This window comes from Teleopsis dalmanni, chromosome 1 (assembly GCF_002237135.1).
Source record: "Teleopsis dalmanni isolate 2A chromosome 1, ASM223713v2, whole genome shotgun sequence".
NCBI lineage: Eukaryota > Metazoa > Arthropoda > Insecta > Diptera > Diopsidae > Teleopsis > Teleopsis dalmanni.
In genome coordinates, this window is record NC_051846.1 from 89,917,760 (window position 1) to 89,935,185 (window position 17,426).

The following is a 17,426-nucleotide window of genomic DNA, read 5'->3' on the forward strand; positions in this document are numbered from 1 at the left end:
GTTACGCGAAAGTATTTAACGAATATTATAAAACTTTATGACACCGCACATTTTGTTCGTGCAATATTTTAACGAACCAAATGTGTCTCATGCAGACGCTTTGCTGTGTGAACAGTTGCCGTTCGTCGACGTCCTAAACAGTTATAACCTATTTCGCTTCCGCGAATAGCGCATGAAACGGGAATTATTACGGGACGTGTGCACAGTGAGAAACTTTTATGTGTGTATGTGTAAACATTGCCATGAACATTTTTTTCTCCTTTATTTGCTTCATTTTATGTTATCAAATTATTTCTTATTTATGTGTGTTTTTATGGAGCTCATACGACAACCGTAAACCTATCAGCATCGCGTACACTCGCTCTTTTATATTTACTAGTTGAAGACATTAAAGTGTTCTTCCTATGCTCCAATGAATTCACAAGCAAATTATTTTTTATTTGCACTGAAAAGATGTGTAACGATGCTACATATTTTTAATATATATCTATATATATATGTATTTTTTTTAAATAACTTTTTCTAATAAATTGTATGCCCTAATATGTGTATTGACTATTGAAATTATTTGAAGTAGAACTCAGCAGCGCTAGGAAGGCTTTTTAATAAAACTTGTACCATTTGAGTTATTATATGAAAAAATAAAATACTTTTTCTTATAAAAATATTAAAAAAACCTAACGTAAAACTTTTTAAAATAATTTAAATTGAATTTAATATTATTAGAAAATGTGTGATATTTGTATAATCAATATATGGTTGGTTTGAAATATAATAAATTCTAGGCACAGATCATGATATTTTAACTATCACAGAAGAGAAAATCTAGCTTCACACTATTATTAAACCATAATCATTTCTTGCACAATGGAAAATAAGACATCTGCACATGTGCACATCGGTGATCTCTTTGACAATGCTAGTGTAAGTTCACTAGATCATATGGATATAATGAAAGCAGGTTCGTTGTATACTTACTTACTTAGTTACTCATTACAGACCGTCGCGTAGCCTCCGCCAGCCAGCTTGATTAGTTGCTTACTGTCGCTAGTTGGTTGTACCGAGCAGTCCCAAATCGTTGATCACCTGGTCCTTCCACCGAAAATACGAAAGTCCTCTACCAAGTTTTCCACCTGCGGGTACCGAATCAAATACTTTTCTAGCCGGGGCACTTTCTTCCATTCGCACGACATGACCAAACCAACGAAACCGCTGAATTTTTATGCGCTTAACTATGTCAATGTCGCGGTATAGGTCATACAGCTCATCGTTCCATCTAATTCGATACTCGTCACCAACGCGTAAGGACCATAGGTCTTCCGAAGAAGATCTTTTCTCTCCAATACTCTTAACACCTTCTCATCACTGCTGCTAATTGTCTGAACTTCTGTAACATACAGCAGGACAGGCATGATAAGAAATTTGTAGAGCGTGATTTTTGTTTGTCGAGAAAGAGCTTTATTTCTCAATTGCTTACTTAGCCCATACTAACATCTGTTGGCAGCAGTGATTCTTCGTTTGTACTTTGCTTTGTCTTCATTTACCACAAAACCTATTCGTTTTGCTGGTTGTTTTATTAAGTGGAAAAATGCCGTACTGACGGTGCAAGTATTTAGGGAAATAATATTAATACTAGCATACGCAAGCAGCATCACACATTTATAGAATATTGTGCTATTGCAGTTTTAATCTGCTGCTCGAATTATTGTTTCCAACATTAGGTTAAAGCGAGTTTGTAATGAACAAATAAGTGATGTATGTCAATTTGTTTTTCTTGGGTCTTCTTCAGGATTTGCCGCACTGTAAATATCTGATCTAGGGTGGTTTAGTCAGGTTTGAAGCCACATTGACACGGTACAATTAGTTGGTTGACGATTGGTATACTTTAGAAACAAAAAGGAAAGAATTGAAACTAAAAAAAAAATATATTATAAAATGGATAATTGATAAGTTTTATTTAAACATTATTTTTAATTACTTCATTATTTTTCATCATTCCAGATTATGAAGATAATTATAATAATACTGACGATAAAGAAGAGAAAAAAGATATAAAAATGTCTATTGTGAATCGAAAAAATAAAAACTACACTTGACACAGTAAGTGATTGATTTGTTATCGTGCTTCATTAACCCAATCACTTGATCAAAAATGGGTGTATATTTAAATAACTTCTGTTGATTATTTTGGGCTGATGTGAGTATATTTATAGTTAATAGATCGTTTGTTATCAACAACAATTTTACCTCAATTGTAAATTAAAATTAGACAAAAATAAACTTATGAATATTCACTTTGATGAAAAATTACTTCTAGATTCAACTATGCCAAGAAAAGGTTGAGCAGATTCCAATTATAGTGACACCTTTTTTGGTATATCGAGATTGCCCTAATCTACTGAAAAATAAATAACTGATACCGTGTTTAACAAAGTTTCTTAATGGCAACTCTAAATCGTGCGTGCATCATACTAAAAAAGTACAATGCCATGTAGGCATTATCGGTAAGTTATTTTTCAGACTGTTTTTAAACTAAAGATAGCAGACAATTCAGCACTTAATTTATTTTTTTAAGCAGTTCCGAAAGAATTGGTGAAAAAATATTTAGCATAAGTGGTTATTTCACAATATCTTACAAAACACATTCTTTACGGAGGCTGTCTTTTAAAATCTCGCGCCGGGGCCACACTAAGCTCAGAAAACATTTGAACATTTAGAACAACATCTTTTAAAGGACAAGCTAACAGTTAAAGAGAAAAGACAGCTAACAACAGAAACTTTACATTATATTCCACAAAATATTGAAAAAAGATGCAGAAAGAAGAGTGAAGTAAAAGTTTTCTTAAGTGAAGCCAATAAACAACAACGGAAATTAAGGACAGCAGGATTTTATTTTTTGTTGCAAAGCTTCCAAATATTTTAAAAGATGTGTATGTAAATATACAACTATGTAATAAAGCAAAACAAATAAAGAAGAAAATGTCAGATGAAATGAACCCTTTATATATCGACTATTAAAAAATTGGTACCGATCTGATTAATTTTTTGTATACCTAAGTTTGTATAAAAATAATTGATTCGTTAAACGACTTTCGCTTTACGGTAACTTTTTCGGAAGTCCATTAACCGAGGTATGGGGCTGAAGGGTTTTGAGTAAAGAATAATAATGCAATAACAAAATATTGAAGTTACTAAAACTAATTTCATTTTTTTAGCATGTAATTTATTTTTGTGCAATGGACTATAGCATTCATAACACGTGGTGCCATTTTTGAATAAAAATTTTTCAGTTACATTGGTATTTCTCAATTACCACTATGTACTCTGGATATTTTTACAAATGTTGTAACACAAATTTCGCTTTGTAGTTCTTTCGAGTCTAGTACAACATGTCCTAGGTTTTTTTTCAAGTGCCGCAACACGAATTTTGCATTGTGATTATTATTAATTACCACAACGCGTTGTGGTCGTTTTTTGTAGTGAGCTTATTGAGCATTATCGAGTTTTGAACTCGAAATACAAACAGCTTGTAGTTTACAAAACTCAAGTGCAAGAGTATATGACCTAATGTGACATCGTATCTGTAGGTAATGTGAAAATTATATCTTTCAATATAGTTAAGGAAGAGTAATAATATAATAATATTAATAGAATTAATATCTGATTGTTGCATTGTTGTCTAACTAAGACAACAATGTCCAGTAGTTGTTTATTTTAAAGACTAAACAGCGTTCTTTTGAAATGTAGTGCATGACTGTCAGTTCCCCCAAAAGATATGCAGATGTTTTAAAGTTGATGAAACCTACATAGCAGAAACTTTATCAACTATACACGCACTGCCATTAAGGTGACATCTTGAAAAACAATTAAATTGTTCTACGATAAGAACCACTTTAGTGATTTAATAAACCATTAAAATATAAGCTTGTTTCTTATAAGCTATTAGACATAAAATATGGTTATATATGAAATGTTCTTTGTAATTGAACGTGAAATACAAGTATAAAGTATAAAGCAAAGAAAATTAAGCTACAAACTAAACTCAAACTATTAAATAAATTGCCAATTATATATATACTAAGTTCTGAGGGTTTACGAAAGACAACACGAGGATATCAGGAAGAGGGAAAACCTTTCCCATTAAAATAAAAATTTCTTAAACATAACTCAAAATGTATTTAGCCTACATTATTTTTACAAAATAAGTTAAATTTAAACTGTGCTATAAATTTTCTGACTTTGCATTGTAAAAAGGCAATCCTTTCCCAAATTGGAATCTGAACTATACCTGAATGGCACCTTTCAAAAGTTCTAAACTTTGTTGCATGTAATTTGCAAACTACACGCAAATTGTCAGTTTTCGTAATTGGCAAGTGCTCAATTTTTTTGTAATTTTGATTGTTACTCAACAATTTTGCGTTATTATGAAAACTTCATGGGACTGAACAAAATACAGTATGTTACACATTTCCAAAACCGAAACATTAAGCCACATACAAAGCAGTGTACAGACTGTAACGAATTTAATCTCGCAGAAACATGTAAATTTAAGCTCACAAAAAACTATTGGCTGCTTTCCATAGAAAAAGTTTTGCATATTCAATGCAATTGTTTGTAATAGGAAAAAAATTACGACAAAAATAACTAATAGAAAACGAGATAAAAACGCAAGTTACAACTTTTATCAAATAAAAGGATGCTGCTGCCAAAGAGTTAAAGCCACACGTCAACACTTGTAGATACTTTGCAACAGAAAACGGAACACAAATACAACAAAACACAATAGCAGTGCTTGTTTTTATTCCCCCTCCCGCCGCCCCATACACGTAACAAAATACAATTTCATAGTTTGTTGAGTGCTTAAGTTTTACGTTTTATATTCAAACCATGTGGCAACGACTACGACATACCCATAGACCAGGCACTGAAAACAGCTTAACAATGGTACTTCCTAATGCAACTACAACAATGTGGTCATGTCATACATAGTCCATACGGTAAATGTGGATGCACAACTGCGAAAAGTCAATGTTCCAAACTCCAGTGCGCCACTTGCAGCGTACGTTATGTTGCCTCAAGCCCTGATTTAGTCTCGGTGTGTTGTAGTTCTCCTTTCAATTTTTACAACTTTTCTGCTGTTGACTGATAATTTTGGCAATTTTTGTATGTTTTCTTCAAGTTGATGATTCCTGGCGCAATGCCATGCATTTTTACTAATATTTTCCCGCCTTAGCGTTTCACTTCTATTGTTTCCTTGGCGCTCTAAATAAACAAAAACTCAATGATGTGCATGGCCAGACTTGATAAAATGCGGAAAAAGTGACCACAATTGTAACCAACTTTCTTCCAGCATGTTGCCAATTTTTCCCATTTAAGTAACCATAAATGTTTTCTTTTCTCTTATTTATGCAACAGCAACAACAATAATAACAACAAGGATATGTTAACAACGATAACAACTGAACTCCTTGATTTCATCCTTTTTGTTGCCATTTGTTGCTGCAATTATGGCTCATACAGTTTAGTGTTTTTAGTGCTCGTTACCGAAATATTGATGCAATAATAATGCAAGAGAATGGCACGTTATTGCCTTAAGACCGATGAGTGCCTTTCTGTTACCGATGAGGCATCTGTTAATGGAACATTGGAATCAAGCATAATTGGCTTAAACTGCCGTCTTTAAAGTGTATAATATCGAAGTTATAGCCTTGAGCGCTGAAGTGCTCATGAAACACTTATGCGAGCTATTAAACTCGAGGAGCTATTGAATCTGCCAGCGACGAACTATTCATAGGTCTTAAAATAAATTGAACGAAAAGAACAAATTGAATTCAAAATTATAACAATTTGTGAAGAAACAAGGATAATAGTATATTTATTTACACATTAAAATATATTTCAAATAACTAAATTTATAACTAAATAACTAAACTTATTATTTTCGGTTTTTATAACACAATCAAGAATGCATAGGAAACCTCATAATTTTTGCTCAAAATAAACAAGGATTCATATGAATAAAAGTAAAGCAGATAATTATTCCGAAATACTTGTTCCATGTTCTTTAAAATAATACTTATGCATTGGTCCACCAACATTTTTCCGAGGCAGCAATTAAAATTAAAAATTTTAAAAATTTGAAATTCAATAATTGTTTTAATGATCTAAATGCAAATAAGTAACTAAATTTACGGAGTTATATATGCTTTGTGATATTTATATTACTTATGCCTAATGGCTTATTAGCGTATAAATTTATCATGTGAAAAATCAAAAAATGCAGCAAATACCATATCTACTTGTTCAGATAGATTCTTTACTAAATGTAAAGTTTAAGGATATTTAGAATGATATAAATGAAGTTACAATATCTGAGTCCTGCTTATTGACGTATGCATTAGTTTTTAAAAATCCTGTTTATTTTAGACTCATCTTTATGCATACATTCAAAATATATAAATTATAATTTTTATAAATTATTTTAATATAACTTAACTATATGCCTTGTGATAAAAAAATAACTTTAATTTTTAGTTTTTGAATTCCCGCGGTTATCCAATCAGTAAATTTTTTTTATTTTCACGCTGGCAACACTATTATACACATTCTGTCAAAGCTTAACGCATCTCGTACGATTAGTTTTTGTTGGGCGTCTATACAAAGAAGTCGAACAATTGTGTGGCGATTTTTACCTTATGGCCTCTATGGTCTCAAAACGCGTTTCTCGTAATGGCAATTTGAGTCGGGGGAAGAGGAAAAATTCACACAGGGCCATATCTGGAGAGTACGGTGCTTGCTTGATGATATTGGTGGAGTTTTTGACCAAAAACTGCGGTTTTTTTTAAATAAAGTTCAGCAGCTGAAAAGCGACGCGTTTCAAACCCAAAACATCAGTTAAAATGTGTTCGGCCGATCCATATAAGATGCTCAACAACACTGCAATCTCTCTAATCGGTTCACAATGATTTTCCAACACGATCTTTTTCGCCGATTCAATGTTTTATTCAGTAACAGAAGTTGTTGGGCGGCCAGGGATCTCATCATGGTCCAAGCTTCTACGATCGTCTTTGAACCTTTTAAACCATTCGTATACTCGCGGTTGCAAAATACACAAATCACCAAAGGCTTTTTTTAACAGTTTCGGCACACTTGAATCCATTTGCAACACAAAATTTGATGCACGCACGTTGTTCTAATTTTTGATCCATTATAAAATTCGCCACATGAAAATTTTTCGACTTTTTGTATAAACGCCAAACGAAAACTAATCGTACGGTATGCGTTAAACTTTGACAGAATGTGCATAATAGTGTTGCCAGCGTGAAAATAAAAAAATTTGCCAATTGGATAAGCGCGGGAATACAAAAAAAGGCCTCTAGTTCTTTTTGATCAGGAGGTATATTCCTACTCTAGTTAGCGAACTAAATCATTTTAATGAAATCTGTCAAACTCGAATCCCACGAGCAGAATGTGGTGGCTGTAAAAATTTCACTGATCAAATTTTATGAAGCTGCGGATGCTATTGCAATTGTTTATTGAGGTTGTAATCTGCGCATATCATAAGTCTAATCATTATGTCAGAGTAATAAAAAATATATAATCCCTATATAACCACGGCTTTCGTGACCTCAGTCACAAAGTGTATCAGTGACCTCACCCCCGCTAATTAGCCATAACCCCATCCCCTCCAATATCTCTCATCCTATTTAGTTCATGCCCTTGGTTTCTGACTTAGATAAACCTAGGTAAACCTTAGATAAACCTTTTTGACTTCACTAGGTATTAAGTCAATTTACTCTCTTTTCTCTCACATGATTACTAGAATGAAGTTTTCACATTTCAGTGGAAATCTTTTCCGTTCGTTCTTAAGAGGTGGTTTTAGTGAGTTCAAGTCTCACACTGTGGCTTTCGATACTTTCCACCTACTGCAAAAAAAACAAAAAAAAAATTATAATAATAATTATTTTGCTGTATTTAGTTTATAAAACAAATATAATAATTATTTTTTCGTTCTAAAATGGCAAATAACAATTATTTTTATTTTTGTGAAATATAATATAAAGCAAATTTAATTCTATTTTGAATTTTATTCTTAAAGATGAATAAATACAAAGCTTTTATTGTTAAAATAATAACTACATTATTAAATAAGAATTTACCGCAATTTTTATTGCTGATTTTTTCTTAAAATTTTGGAAACAACTATTATTTTCGGCTTTGGTTAAAGTTCTGATTTAAGGCATATTTTGTAATAAATTATAATAAGCAAGATGTGTAATAAATTATTTATATATATAGTATATCATAATGGCCTTTTTTGTGGACTAAGAGATAGCACGCTATTGATAGTATGAACCTATCAAAAGAAAAACTTAGAATCATCACAGGAATCCTAACAGGGCACTGTAGACTAAAACACCACCTTACAAAACTGGGTATAGTTACGGATGCAAACTGTAGATTTTGTGAAGAGAATGAGGAGTCGGCCACACATGTGCTGTTAGAATGCCCTGCGCTAATGCACATATGAAACAGGCTCCTAAGAATGCATATTCTTACGGAAGAGGCAATAAAACTCTGTAAAGTAGGTTCTATACTACTTTTTATTGACGCAAAAGGGCTTAAAGACCTACTCTAAGCCCAGAAGGGGGTACAATAGAACCGACGGTCGCAGTGCTACATCCCCTAAAAATAATAATATGATAATGGCAGCACACTTATGTACATACTGCGATTTTGTTGTTTTATATTGTATACTGTATTTTAATAGTGTTTCAATTTAATATTAGCAGCTTTTTTATCAATTATTTAAAGACTGAAAATTTAATAGATTTATTTTTTATATCCAATCACTATACGGAATCTTCTGAATGATTATTCCTAAAAGGATTAATTCATTGAATTATTTGAGTTTATGTATGTGTGTTATTAATTATATACAATATAGGATAGGTTAGGTTTAGACGGCGCGTGCTGACAATTGTCAGCAAATTCACTCGGAGGCATATATTGCCCATTGTGATTTGCTCAAAAATTTTGCCGGGAGAGAAGAGTTACTAACCTTTGTTATCCTTATATCTGAATATATATCCTATATTATGTATTTGTTATCCTAATATATAAGATAGATTTATAGAACGAATTATATATTTAAAAAAAAACCGATTAACCAATGAATTGATTTTATTTAATTCTAAAGTACCATAAAATAAGCGCTTAAGTTTGTATTAACTGAAATGTTGCTCTCGTTATTCCGTTTCATAAAAAAAACCTGAAAGATATTTTTGTTTTTGTAGAAAGGAAAAAATATTGTGAAGCATATTTTTACATACTAAAAAGAGATTTTTAATCGCTCATAAAAATGTTACCTCATCCCCTGATGTGTTTACAACTGCATTTTTAGTGCTTCTAGACTCAAAACACAACGACGCCGGAGGTGTTGTTTTCATATCGCTTGTTCATATTTTTTACAAGATTATTGCCAGGGCAAGAGCTCAAATATTTAAACCAAAACAGTAAAAATTTTTTGCATATAACGGTATTTTTTAACTGCTCTATACAACTTCCGGCGGAAGTGAGCAAATGTTTGGTCAGTAGAGCAGCACAACATCATGCATTCATACTCACACAATTTTTGCGAACTCTTACCAATTAAGCAAATCTGAACCACTGTTTGCAACCACAAATTCATTTCAAGTATTTCAGGCTGTCTCAGCGCTCGGCCCAACATTCATCACAACCGCAAAATGGCGGCTCAGGCCAAGATGGAGCTCGTGCTAACACAATTAAAAAGGCACTTCGAAACGGGCACAGTTGCAAGCAACATTTTTGCTTGCTGTTGCCGCAACTGTTGTTCGCCGGTCGCTGCTGCTGTTATTAATGGTTTTATTGCCCCGCATTATTTATTATTTATTTTTTAGCATGAATTATATCAGCAGTTTCAACAGGATTTTAGCGCCGTTGCACTGTAGGAGTGGACGCAATAAGTAGCTGGCTTGCAACATTAATTTACTTCAGAATTTAATTACAGGTTGCAGCACGAATGTCTTTAGATGTTTTCTGCAGCGATGCCTTCTGAAAATACCGTGGACACGAACGTGTTGATACTTACGACTTTTGCCGCATTTGCATATTACGCTGTGTACAGTACTTCTGAAAAGCTCGAGCTGTGTCCTCAGTTCATTACGCGGTTGAGATGTGTACGTTAACCTTATTTGTACATTAAATTATTTAGCAGAATCGTATTATTTTTAAATTAAAAACAAATTTATTATGTGAACTTAATTTAACGCACTCAGCGTTCGCAGCTGCAGTACTGTGCACCATTTCTGTACTTTTCGTATATTGCAAAAAAATTAAAAAATAATTGCTCTGTAATTTTATTTTAGGTCACAATTTTATTTTTCTTCTCAACAAATTATTTGACTTATTGGATGTAAATGACACAAATCATGAACGAATCATTTCATTCGCTTCACATTTAAAAATTAATATTTTTGAAATATAATTTAATTATATTATATAATTATAATTCATGTATAATTGAATTATATTATATAATTATAATTTAATTATATATCAAAAATATGAATTTTTAATTAAATAGTTGACTACTAAAATATATTCTTAATTTTATTGATGATGATTTTTTATTCAACTTCTTCGCTTGGAGTGAACTCAATTTTAATGTTGGTTCTTCCATTGTTACTCAGCAAATCCAACTCCCCTTTGCTCAGCAACATGTAATTGATGTGGTGACGTAGAAAGTGACAAGGTTTTTGTGCCTCATAAATTGGCCTCACCTTTAAAATAGCACTCTTTGAATTCAGCATATTTTCACTGAACAGTGTTAAACACACATTGAACGGCTTGTTAATTTTGGTACCTACCAACCAAATTACTGTCAATAGCAACGACGGATCTTGAACTTTATCTGCTTTGCATTTCACTTTGAGTGGCTTTGATAAAAGCAAAGCAGCCCATGTTGTCAAACTGGCCATTATCATGATTGGAGCATGGTTTTTGTATTTGGCGTATTTTTGATGAAGAAATGTGTTAGCATTGCAAAATGGAAGATCAGGTGGAATGATGATGCTCTTTTTAACAGCAGACACGTATAACACACACCCAATGCAAACAGCTTTAGTCGGCTGTAAATCAGTGTCTTTGAAGTGCATTTTAGCCGTCTGATTGTTGTGAATTTCATTTATTCCATATCTTCTGATAACGTTATCTGTTGTATGCTTGTAGAATATGTGACTCAAGAGTTCATCTGGGTCAAAAGCTTCGTTACAAGCGTCAACAGGACAGCGAACCGGATAGTGCTTTACGCCTAAGTAATGAATTTTTCTTTTGAAAGCTTCCAGTGCGAGATCTTTTCTCTTATCTTCTTGATGCGAATTTTTTGGATCATAATTGTTGTCAGGACCACAAAACCAATGTTCTGGAAAACAACTTGAGTACTAAAAACAAATTTGTATCAAAAAAAATAAAATAGTATTCACAACCATTAAATAAATGATCAAAGATTAAATATTAAAAAGATTCATTTGTCCACTAAACAATAATCATTTATAATCACAATAGTCGAATCTAATTTATGATAAAACAATTCTACGTTAGTATAAATTTTTTAAAAAACAGTGGAAGAGGAAAACAAAAAAGTACCTTTGCGGAGTGGCTAAAGCCGTATGTAATATTCGATTCTTACCTAACGGAAAATCTTGTCATTATGTTTTAGTAACATAAATCACTATAAGGAATGCCGAAAGAGTGTTATATCTAAAGATATGGGAAAGTAGTACTCCTAAAATGCTTATACACGGATGAGAGAGTGATATTATCTTCAAAAGAGTTCAGTCTTTTACGAGTTAGTGCATCTGGGCACTTTTACCCATTGATAGCTGGGGGTTTCTGCAGAGTCGCACCCTTCGCACTTACTAATTTATCTATTTCTCGTGACTATTCGATGATCGAACTAAAGTCTGCGTACCACCCCATGCGGCTAGAGATTATTCTGAGATTAAATAGTGCTATCTAGGGCAACCTGTCGACTTTCGCAAATAGTTTCGGGGCTCTGTTCCTTATGTATTTTTTGACCGAGTCTATTCTAAGGTCTCTTAGAATGTCATTTGTGCGGATGAAGAGTCTGAGAATCTGGCTTTGAGCAGCTTGCAACTTCTGGATAGTAGAGTTGACTACTCAAGGAGTCTGTCAGGAATATAATATTTGGAAAATTTGAAATGCAATAAGGAACTCTCTCCTAATGCTTATGCAAAATAAGCTTAGGGATCCTTAAGAGGTACTAAAAATAAATTTTTTAGATGGTTTCGCTAAATATTTTGTTGTGCATTTATAGTTGGTCTAAATAGCGCTTACAGTCGTCATAAAGGAATATGTAATAAAAATTTGAAGATCTTATTTTATCTTTTATTTGAATCACGTATCAATAAATTTATAATTCAGAAATGTTAAATCTTACCTTCACATTTTCTGTTTCTTTGCGATCTCTGTAAAATTTTGAAATAATCTTCACCTCAGAATTGGAATCGCTCTGGGAAAGTAGAATGTTGTTAAGAATAAAGTGATTATTGTGAACTTTTATTTTTACCGTTTGAGGTGTTTCATCATCAGAATAAATAATTTTTCTTGGTTTTGTTGAAATGACCTTCATAATAAAATAAATTTAATGATTATTCTAAATGCTACAAATTCGAAGGCTCGAAATATATGTAATAATTTATAGAGATAAATTCTACGTAAAATCAAAACTTTGTGAAATAGCAGTTCTGACTAATAAAAAAAAGTTTGAATTAACACCTTTCAAAATTAAGTTGGTAAATTGATCAAGAAATTGTAAGGTAAATTAAAGTCAATACTTTTTATATAATGAAATATGAAAATAACAAATTTTGGATCTCATATTTGGATTTTATATAAAAACTAGATAACCCGACAAACGTTGTTTTGCCTTATAAATTATTTCTAGTTTCTAGATAAATTCTAGTGTAGACAAAAAGTAAGTCTGTGGTATATGCATGAAATAGGCATGGAGCGCTATGAACGAAAAGGAAAATAAAAATAACAAACGCCAAACAATATTATTTTTAAGCTATTAGTTTATATAGTTTATTTATTAAATTATTAATTTAAAATCAATAAATTTGTATGATATCAAGTTCCCTGGCAACAACTGTTGTATCTTCAAATTTAAATTGTCTTGGATTGACTGTAAATAATAATAATGATAATGGGCCAGTAACATTAACCAACAACAGTCGAAGATAAAAGCACTCAGTATGTCTTGGATTAACTGTAAATAAGCGTTCGATTCAACTGGTGAAGCTTGCTTGCGGGGCATCCATTTTTTTGTTTGAGCCCATGTGAAATAGCGTGGTACTTGTGAATAGAGTAATGTTCTTGCAAACGCACCAAAATCATCCGTACTATTACACAACTCAAAAAATGCAGTGAGTGTAGATTTAGGTGGATTTGTACCACGATTAATCACTGTCTCGTTCGTGAAAAATACACGCTGACCGTTTTCAAGATGGACGGCTAACTGAACAGCTGCTGTATCCCGTTCATGAATTAGAAAACCGAAGATACGCCAAGCAGCTTCATTGGAGCTGGTGTACCGACTAATTTGGTAGAGCGTAATTTCACCGTTTTTGTTCATTGGAGGAGCATTTACATTAGTATTTTCTACTCTAAACTCAGCCATACTTATATATTTGATGCTCTTCACAGAACTGCAAAACTCAACATTTATATGAGCATTGTATGTCTTGCTTAGCAGAGGCGAATACGGCACCACCCGCCATTGTCCCCCATTATCGCGATTTCTTCGACGATATATTGGATATCCGTCGGTATTTGTTATAGTATCATTAGTGAAATCTTTAGAAAAATTTTTAGTACATTTTCCATCTGCCATGCAAGGCGAAGACGAAGAAACGAAGTGGATGTAAATGCTCGATGTACTTGTTGGCGTAGTTACATAAAATATTTAGAAAAAAATTTTTCTTTTTTTAAAATATAAACAAAATTTATGTCAAAAAAATAAAAATTTTTTTGTTAAAGCAATAAGGATATTTTTGCTGGGTAGGGACTCCCTAATCACTTTAGCGGTATGAAATATAGATAGTAGCCGATTCTCAGACCTACTGAATACGCATATAAAATTTGGTAAAAATCGGTAAAGCCGTTTCGGAGGAGTACGGTAACTAACATTTTGACAATGTTAATTTTATATATAAGATTAGAGTTTTTAATGTCATGATATCTAAATACAAATATATACTTGTATTATTATCAATGCTCAAACCTCCAATCATCATTATAGATTGCTTACATAACCCAACAAGTGGGTTATCCAACCAAGCCTCCAGAATGTCGCTAAATAGCAACAAACCGATACAGTGATGATGGGCACTGAAAAAATATATATATACTTAACCCTATAAACCTTTATTAATGGCGAACTACCCCAATTTTAATACACAATATACAAGTTGATTGTTATTTTTTCAATAACAGTCGACACGTAATTTATATTCCATAAGTTTGACCATTTCGACGTATATAAAAAATTTGAACCCTACATGAAAAATTCTTAGATTCAGTGATGCACGCAGTCAGTGCTATTTTTTTTATTAAATTTCTAAAATTATTTTTTGAGTTACAATAACGTACTGACCACCATTCTATACTCCATAGCTCTATATTATTTATATGAGTTATACAATAAAACTTTATTTTCGTGACTTCACTTACTATTTTGATCCATAAGCTAAAAAACTAATTGAACTTTAATTTTGTTTGTGTTCCATTGATTTCTTACTTTCTACGTCAACCTTTTGTCAGGATGAATACCCAGATAATTAGTTTTGTTTGCTTGTAGAATTTAATTTAAAAGCATTATAAGAAACTTTTCCTAATTTAATTATTATTTAAACAGATTCAATTGTTAACATTTATTATCCATTTAGCCAACCACCTCTCTATAAGGCTAAATAAGCCACCAAAATATAGTAGCTACTGGATGTTGTCAGGGAGATATAATTTCCTTCTTCGTCAGTGCCACATCTTGTCAAATGCTTGAGCAACATCTGAGAAAATACTAGTTCAAAATTTTTGCATACGCATTTTTCTGATATTTGCATTATGAGACTTGTACTCGAAAATTGAAATGGTGGCATATCTATAGGAGAAAGAAAAATTAATAACTGACGTTATGCGAACGACACACTCATTTAGGGATCCAATGAAAATGAGCTCATCCTACTGATAGAGAAATTGACATCCATAAGTCGGCGCTATAGATTAGGATTCAACACTTCCAAAATAAAAGTTATGATAGTTGACAGACAAAATAACAACCATTTAATTACTTATGATCCCTCATAACTAACACTAGCGGCAGCTTAAAGAAATTAAACGTCGTATAACAGTGACAAGATCTGCAACAACAAAACTTTTAAAAGTATGAAATGATAAAACAAAATCTACAAAATGATTTTCAACTCATATCTAACCTGCTGTAGGGGCTATGTAGCAAGGCGATCAGGATCTCTGGAACAACTGGTTGAAGAGGGAAAAGTAAGCGGAAGCAGACGACAAGGATAGCCTTTGACACGTTCAATGGATCAATTACAATCTCTTCTTCGAAAAACGATAAGTGAAACGATACACTGCGCAAAATCGAACAACATGGCGCACCGAAATAAAAAGACCGAAGAATTGATAAAATAATGTAATGTCATAATGTAATGTCACGTCACGGATATAAGGAAATAATTGTTAAAGAAATAAATGTTCTCTAAATTTTAAGCCCTACAGTAAGATTAAGAAATAATCTATTTTATATATGACCATTTTGGAAAGAAACGATTTGACTTATAGAGACTTCGAGTAAAAGAATTGTATGTAAGAATTGTATGTAAACCAGATTGCGCTCTATTTAGTTTGAGTTATAGAAAATTTGAGTTATAGAAGTTCCGAGTTATAGAAGTTTGATTGTATATCAAAAATGACAAGATTCTAAAATTTTTTGTTTCATTTTTCCATAAAAAAATGTTATTTTAAAATTAATTAATCAGAAATTTTGATGATAAAAGCTTTACAAATTTTTAAGAATCTTCTATATTATACCTAAACGGTTTGTTTATTGCAATTTTTTTATAAGTGTATCAAATATTGATAAAAAGTACAGACCCCAACATTTTGTAACTTAAAATGCCCCACAAAATTATAATTTCTTACCTTATCCATTATTTTATTTGTAACCAAATATACTTGCTTCTCATGATCAGTATCTTCAATACTTTTGGACATATCTGATTCATTCATACTTCACACTCTTTGCTGTATAAATTCTTTCAAGCCAAAAAAAATATATAATTCCAAAATAAAAAAAATGCTTTCAGAGAATATTTAATCTCCAAATACGAAGCAATTACATTTGTTTATAAAAAATCAACTATGAAGTTAAAAAGAAAACAATAAAAAATGTCATTAACAAAAAATACGGGTAAATCGATTTAAAAAAAACTTTCAGGATAAAAACGAAGATTGCTATAATAAATATATTATATAGATTTTGGTTTCAAGAGCAAGAGTGGCTATGTACATAGGAAGTAAACAAATTGAACGACTATATGCCGCGCTCACCAGTCCCGTCAAGGATCCGTCACCAAGTGTACATGAAGAGATTCGGACTTTGCTCCAGGACGAATAAATATGTCTGGGACTTCAATATAGAAAAATATACTAAGCCAGGAGTTCCTATCCCCGTTCAAGATTTCTTTTTCTAGTTTTCCGGCCATATGGATATTTTCGGCAATTGCAAAGCAGACACGCTGAGGAACGAAGCAGGGTGCTTCAGGAAACCACTCGGAACACCTAAACATCTGTATGTAAGTTGATTACGTTCTACTAGGAAGAAAGCCAATATTCTTATTGAGATATTTTGTAGAGATATCAGTGTTGTGGTAGTTTTGCTTACGGGTCACAGCTAATTACGGAAGCAAGCTAAAAGATTACATCTCCCCCTCCCATATTGAGGATGAAAACTGTCTCACATTTGCTTTTATTTGCACAACATATGTGCGTCGCAATTTTGTAATTTAAGGGCCTCCATTTTTGAAAATCTTGGCCAGCTGAAAGACTTCCACAAAATATCATTTTAAAATAACATTTCTCATTATCATGTATTAATATTTATAATCCTATTTTACAATAATAAACTCTCAGTTGTAAACGGTAGAAACTTTCTTCACAGTAACTGGCTTTTTCTGGGGACGCTCCACTTCCAAAACGCTTAGAGTATATTTTTGGCCAAATTAATTTATTATCAACTGCACCATCCTTAGCTAAACATCAGTTGATCCCATACTAAAATACTCCATTACATTCTCTAATATTCA

The 17,426-nt window shown here is 32.2% G+C and overlaps 1 protein-coding gene across 1 annotated transcript; it reads right to left on the reverse strand.

The window, feature by feature from the left end:
* Positions 1 to 10,599: 10,599 nt before the first annotated feature.
* On the reverse strand, positions 10,600 to 16,475 carry LOC119673451. Its single transcript, XM_038084730.1, has 4 exons — positions 16,264 to 16,475; positions 12,611 to 12,667; positions 12,482 to 12,553; positions 10,600 to 11,462 (listed from the first exon to the last, which is right to left on the reverse strand). The coding sequence occupies exons 1-4, from the start codon at positions 16,348 to 16,350 to the stop codon at positions 10,650 to 10,652; spliced, it is 1,029 nt and encodes a 342-aa protein (XP_037940658.1). The 5' UTR covers positions 16,351 to 16,475; the 3' UTR covers positions 10,600 to 10,649.
* Between the last annotated feature and the right edge of the window lie 951 nt (positions 16,476 to 17,426).